Source organism: Amblyomma mixtum, chromosome 3 (genome assembly GCF_055824585.1).
Source record: "Amblyomma mixtum isolate Tamu chromosome 3, ASM5582458v1, whole genome shotgun sequence".
NCBI lineage: Eukaryota > Metazoa > Arthropoda > Arachnida > Ixodida > Ixodidae > Amblyomma > Amblyomma mixtum.
This window is the reverse complement of record NC_143014.1, coordinates 139,148,035-139,154,904: the sequence shown is the minus strand read 5'-3', so window position 1 is coordinate 139,154,904 and position 6,870 is coordinate 139,148,035. Positions and strand designations below refer to the sequence as shown.

General features: G+C 48.7%; 1 protein-coding gene across 2 annotated transcripts; it reads right to left on the bottom strand.

Annotated features, from left to right (window-relative positions):
- Nucleotides 1-634: 634 nt before the first annotated feature.
- LOC149352147 (uncharacterized) lies at nt 635-4,941 on the bottom strand. Of its 2 annotated transcripts, none has more exons than XR_016290694.1 (4): nt 4,019-4,922; nt 2,900-3,079; nt 2,697-2,808; nt 635-2,189 (listed from the first exon to the last, which is right to left on the bottom strand). XR_016290694.1 is itself a non-coding variant. In XM_089581303.1 (4 exons), the coding sequence occupies exons 2-4, from the start codon at nt 2,976-2,978 to the stop codon at nt 2,072-2,074; spliced, it is 309 nt and encodes a 102-aa protein (XP_089437429.1). In that variant the 5' UTR covers nt 2,979-3,145; nt 4,019-4,941; the 3' UTR covers nt 635-2,071. The 2 variants fall into 2 exon arrangements, 1 of the variants encoding a protein (XP_089437429.1); XM_089581303.1 differs by having other exon boundaries at nt 2,900-3,145; nt 4,019-4,941.
- Nucleotides 4,942-6,870: the final 1,929 nt, after the last annotated feature.

Sequence of the window (6,870 nt, the reverse complement as noted above, 5' to 3'; positions counted from 1 at the left end):
ATCTAAGCTAATACGAGACCTTACCATTCTGTGGTCGCTCCAACGTACCTTACCGAGGACATCCACATCCTCTACGATGCCAGGGTGTGCACATAGTATGAAGTCTATTTCATTTTTAGTATCACCATTGGGGCTCTTCCACGTCCACTTCCTGTTTGCTCGTTTGCGGAAGAAGGTATTCATAATCCATAAATTATTTCTATCTGCGAACTCTACTAATAACTCTCCCCTACTGTTCCTAGAACCTATGCCATAGTCACCTACTGCCTTGTCTCCAGCCTGCTTTTTACCTACCTTTGCATTAAAGTCGCCCATCAGTACAGTGTACTGTGATTTTACTTTGGTCATTGCCGATTCCACATCCTCATAGAAGCTTTCAACTATCTGGTCATCATGGCTTGATGTAGGCGCGTAGGCCTGCACCACCTTCAGCTTGTACCTCTTATTAAGCCTAATTACGATAGCTGCCACTCTCTCGTTAATACTGTAAAACTCCTCGATGTTGCCAGCTATATCCTGATTTATGAGAAATCCCACACCTAGTTCTCGCCTACCTGCTAATCCATGATAGCACAGTACATGCCCACCCTTTAGTACTGTATACGCCTCATCTGTCCTTCTAACCTCACTAAGCCCTATGACATCCCATTTAATACCGGCTAATTACTCCAGCAGCACTGCTAAGCTAGCCTCACTTGATAAGGTTCTTGCGTTAAACGTTGCCAGGTTCAGTTTCCAATGGCGGCCTGTCTGGAGCCAGAGATTCTTAGCACCCTCCGCTGCGTCACAGATCTGACCGCCGCCTTGGTCAGTTGCTCCGCAGCCGCTGGGGACTGAGGGCTGAGGGTTAATTGGTTTGTTCATAGAAGGTTGTGGCCAAGTACTACACCAGGGTGGCCAAATCCTGTTCTGATGAGGAAGTGCGTTGTCGGTTCTGGTCACCGAAATCAGGCCGCACTCCAAGCCTGGTTATGCAATTCCATCGACACGCGGAGTTTTTTTTTTTTATCCGGTGGAGAGTTGCGTGGCACCGGGATTCGAACCCCGGTCCTCTTGCATGCTTGTACATAAACTGCTTCTTCAGCAATAAGAACGGTCATGTGAAATGCTGTGGCCAAAAAAATAAACACACATAATGTATGTTGCACTAACAAAAAGCATTGGTGGTGATTTCTGATTCCAACAACCATCACAAACATTTAGTGCCTTAACTAAGCCCTAAACTTTTGGTTTTATGCATGTTCATCACACGGGTAATGACCACAGGCACTGTACCAAGGCGGAAAGTGATAGCAGGGAAGAAGCAGGTGGTTCAACGTAAGCATTGGCAAAATAGAATGTACACTGATGTGTTTAACACTCGGGGCGAGCTGTTTCAACACCTGTTCCGCTTTCAGAAACAGACTACAACACGCTGCTGAGGGACTGGGAGGTATTCGGGCAAACATACTGTCAATAAAGTGGCAGCTGGTGGGGCGCTTGTTTGTCACTGCAGGCTTCCGGCTACACACAGCAAAAACACAGTTATAAGGGCTTGTACTGTACATGGCAATCCGTTCAGACCATGAGGCTGGCTGTGGCCAAGTGCACAACCACATCACACAGTTGCTCACACACTTGCAGATGTGTGTTGTGCACCGACACGTGGCAATGACAGTGGCAATAGAAACAGTGGCTGTGATATGACTCTCCACGCCAGCATGGTGAGTCATTGCCTGACGCTAGAGTTGCCACCACAACTGTCCCTGCACCATCCCTAAGTATGCCAGCCTCTGGAGACTGGTCAGCCTGAGAGGCCAAAAATACAGTAGCGCATTGCTCTTCCCTGGAGGTAGGTGAGGAGAAATCCTGTCTCTACTAGGCAGCCAGCATGTAGAGGTAGCCCGTTGTTATCTAGGTCAGTGGTAGTACCGCCTGCACCCTCTGCTGACATGGGTGCATCCAAAGAGAGGTTGTGAAGTGTGGCATGCGCCGGTGATGATGCACACTGTCCACTCCCACCGGTGGTGGTGCATCCGGTGCCTTTGAAAGCACTGGAAGTAGCTGTTCGGCCTATCGATGCAGTGTTCAACTACAAAAAGCACAAAAGAATGTAGCATGTTGTACAGGTCTTCAGCTGGGTCGGGTCTGTGATGCCATGCCACTGGTGCAAGTAGCCATGGCTGGCTCCAATGAGTAGACATTGTCTCCTGCATAACAAAAAATTATGCAGACAAGCATGTCCTTTCTCGGCGATCTCAACAGCCTTACAGCACGCTCTACTATACAATGGAAGACTCATGCCAAGTAGCCCACAGCCAGGCTCTGCAGAACATGATATTCATGAGCATACAGGCAACACAAGATTGCGATATATAAGTGAACACTGCTATAAGGTCAGTCTTCTACCATTATACTGATATAAATAATGCGTTATGATTGCCTACACAACACAAACGCTGTCAGGTGCATTTTGCCTTGGTTTCTTAGACAGAAAATATCATGTATTTCAACTTTACATGGTGCTGTGTTTCTGCTGATAACAAAAGGGTGAAAATACACTATCATACTGTAACCTGTGTAACTAGTCAGACTCATTCTTGTATCTTTAGCAGATCAGGGCAAATGCAGTGTGCTAGAGCTCAGTATATGTAATTGAGGTCGCCCGACGGTTGAGAGGGCCTTTTTGAAAAACTGTTTACCCAGAAAAAACTCACCATCGTCCAGCAAGCCTTCCTCCGCCTCGTAGTGGCGCCACACGACCGCGTCGTGGGAGGATCCGGGTCAACATGTGTCCACGGCCAGAATACGCATGTTCGCACCACAGATCTGTGAAAAAACACGAACTTACTCTCGTTGCCGAGGACCGCATTTGTAGCCTAACTCATGCGGTCAAAAACAGTGTCCGAGGTCTACTCACTCATGTGTGCAGCGTAGAAGCCCTTGCGACTTCCTCGCAGCGCTGGCCCACGGCTTCTTGATGGCGATGAGTGCATCATCGACACACCCGACGAAGCCGGGGATACTGCCGCGGCGAAATTTTCAGCGAAGAAAGCCCTCCTTCGTCGCCGCCTTCTCTTCGGGTCTCGCCGGAAAGCAGCTGCGATCCAACGTTGACAATGGTCTCCGCCACCCGCCGCAAAACACTTGCTCACAGCCTGCTGGGCTACGCCGATATTTGCTTCATTTCCTACGGTGCCTTGAAACCCATCGGTGGCAAAGAAGCGCAGCGCGCACAGCACCTGCCGATCCGCCGACAGCGCACTCCCTCGTATAGCATTGGCTCTACATGCACCCCATGATCATTGCCTCATTGCAATCGTTAATTAAAATCACTGCTGCTAGAGTAACACTCGAGAGGTATTCATGAAAATAACTGAGCTTACCGTCACCTTGGCATGCTACGCCAGGGATTCAGCATTGGCACCCCGGTCGTAAAGGCAAGCGTTACGAACGCGGAACTCAACAAGAGAAACAATCTTCGGCGTTCTGCTTCCAATCACGCACGTTTCGGCGTACTTACATTCGCAGCACCAGTGCTAGTGTATAGGCGAACGAAAGCATTTCGTTAATAAATTCAGCTTATGCAAAGCCGGAGATGCTAGCATGTACTTTCATGCCCAACTTAATGATTACGCTCATTGGTAATATCGGGAGGAAAACTCTGAGACGCCAACCGCTATCTAGGCGCATCAATGCAATGCCTGCCAATGACCATACTATCATACTTTAGAGCACATTATTTGGTCATTCACTTCCACAAGGGATTCATGAGCCACTGACTATTACAGCAGACCTGTCGGGTTTCGTTGGCACTCAAGCATCCTGAGGACTTTTGTCCCTGATTACGCATATTAACTACCTGAACTATTACTCGCACACAAAGACAACGAGGGCAAACAGAGAGAAAGGCGTAGAGAACGAGCTGCGTCGAAAAGAAGATTTATTGGGAACGATCAAATGTTAACTCACGATTTTCCCAAATTCCATAAAATATCGAACAACGAAATAATAGCGCAGAAATAAAAAATTATCTTACTCCAGGACTCGTTAAATTCGCCTCAAGTGGTCAGCAGTCATCCAAGGACTTCATACTCGGCCACTGCGGTGACCACAGTCCCTGTCTTCGACAACAGATCCCGGAACTCACGCCTGACCACGTGCGAAGAGCTTGCCTGGACGTAGCCCGGCAGTAACGCTTCTTGCGGCGGCTGTGCCGGACCCCACAGATGCTCGGTGGTCTGACACCATTTTAGGAGACGAAAGGCGCCAGCGTACCCGGCGTCGTCTCATCCATGATGACCATGACCACTTCGCTGTTCGAGCAGGCCACGACGCCCATACGTCCCAGTTGTTCCTCGGACTGCGTCACAAAGAGCAGCGGCGGTTGAACGTCGGAGCCCGCTCCGCCCAGGATGCCGGCCGAAAGCACTTCACAGTTGACCGTGGGTTCCCACGACAAGACATCTGTCACCTCTAGGGCGAATGCCGAAAACATCAGCGGGCATCGAGAGAACCGCCGCGGAACACTCAAGCAGGCCTTCGCAGAAGATACCTCCCCGTTTTCCAGAAGATCTGGCGTGCGCAGTCTATGGGCAGGCTGTCGATGCTGGCACTCACATGGAGATCCCCGAGCGCTGTCTTGCAGCATGGCTATACGACCAACGTGCTGGTATTGGTATAACTGGTACCCCAGAGATCTTCGGTAGTAGGTCCCAAAGGCACACAGTTCATGAATACAGGCTGTGCGGAAGCCTGCGTCGCTCAGTCGCACTGGAAAGTGCTCCTACTTAGCAGAACGTACAATTGACCTTGGAACGTAGCAGAACCAACGACATTCCAGAAGCTTCCACGTCAGTGTACCTCGATGGCAATAGTGCTACTGGCAAATAATTTGCGAGGACAGTTTGCCAACTAAAGTGTTGAGAGGCGAAAGCCGAAAACACTATGCTGTGACGACTTCCGTTGGATATGACGTCACACCGTTTTTGTGGTTAGAGTGATAATCAAATTATCATTTCTTGGGATCTTAACTGTTAATTACGCTTGATTACACATTTTTTTTTCCAATTTGACTCAAATACGACTTTTTTCCGACCATTTTGTGACAATTTTCACTATGTCGTGACGACTTCTGATGGATGTGATGTCACACCATTTTGGTGGTTATATCGACGTCCGCGTTATTTCCAAGCAATTTTGTAATTTTTGCATATAATTAACTAATTAATCTATAGTCATCAAACTTGACTTCTAGGTTCATTTTTTCCTCCTCTATCTGAAGCAGCCATTGGTTTTCTTCTTTATTTTTTAGTTACAGAGTTAAACGCGTGTGACACGCTTTGTTAACGGACGACATTGAAGGCTTTCAGCTTAAAAATTTTGGGTACCTAGGCATCCTCTCAAATGCCTTAAATGCGACAAAGTACCTGAAAACTGATGAGGACAATGCTGGTACTGTTTAGGCCGTTTATCAAATGTGAATTCCCACTTTTCCCAAATTCCATAAAATACCGAACAAAAGATACAATAGCGCAGAAATAAAAAAACTACTACTGTAGTCCAGGACTGGTGAAATTTCGCAGCACCAGCGTTAGACTAGAGGCGAACGAAAGCGTTTCGTTCATAAATTCAGCTTATGCAAAGCGGAGATGGTAGCATGTACTTCCATGCCCAACTTAATGATTAGGCTCATTGGTACTATTGAGAGCAAAACTCTCAAAGAGACGCCAACGGCTACCTAGGCGCATTAATGCAATGCCTGCCAAAGACCACGGTCTTCGCCTATCATACTAGAGCACGTTAGTTGGTCATTCACTTAAGAGTTTCATGAGCCACTGACTATTATAGCAGACCTGTCGGCTTTCGTTGGCACTTAAGCGTCCTGGGGACTTTTGTCCCTGATTATGCATATTAACTACCTGAACTATCACTCGCACACAAAGACAACGAGGGCAAACAGAGAGAAAGGCGTAGAGAACGAGCTGCGTCGAAAAGAAGATTTATTGGGAACGATCAAATGTTAACTCACGATTTTCCCAAATTCCATAAAGTATCGAACAACGAATACAATATCGCAGAAATAAAAAAAATATTATCTTAGTCCAGGACCGGCGAAATTTGCTTCAGGTGGTAACCAGTCATCCAAGGACTTCATACACGGCCACTGCCGTCTCCACAGTCCCTGCCTTCGACAACAGATCCAGGAACTCACGCCTGGCCACGTGCGAAGAGCTTGCCTGGACGTAGCCCGGCAGTAACGCTTCTTGCGGCGGCTGTACCGGACCCCACAGATGCTCGGTGGTCTGACACCATTTTAGGAGACGAAAGGTGCCAGCGTACCCTTCGTCGTCTCATCCATGATGGCCATGACCACTTCGCTGTTCGAGCAGGCCACGACGCCCATACGTTGCAGATGTTCCTCGGACTGCGTCACAAATAGCAGCGGCGGTTGAACGTCGGAGCCCGCTCCGCCCAGGATGCCGGCCGAAAGCACTTCACAGTTGACCGTGGGTTCCCACGACAAGACATCTGGCACCTCTAGGGCGAATGCCGAAAACATCAGCGGGCACCGAGAGAACCGCCGCGGAACACTCAAGCAGGCCTTCGCAGAAGATACCTCCCCGTTTTCCAGAAGATCTGGCGTGCGCAGTCTATGGGCAGGCTGTCGATGCTGGCACTCACATGGAGATCCCCGAGCGCTGTCTTGCAGCATGGCTATACGACCAACGTGCTGGTATTGGTATAACTGGTACCCCAGAGATCTTCGGTAGTAGGTCCCAAAGGCACACAGTTCATGAATACAGGCTGTGCGGAAGCCTGCGTCGCTCAGTCGCACTGGAAAGTGCTCCTACTTAGCAGAACGTACAATTGACCTTGGAACGTAGCAGA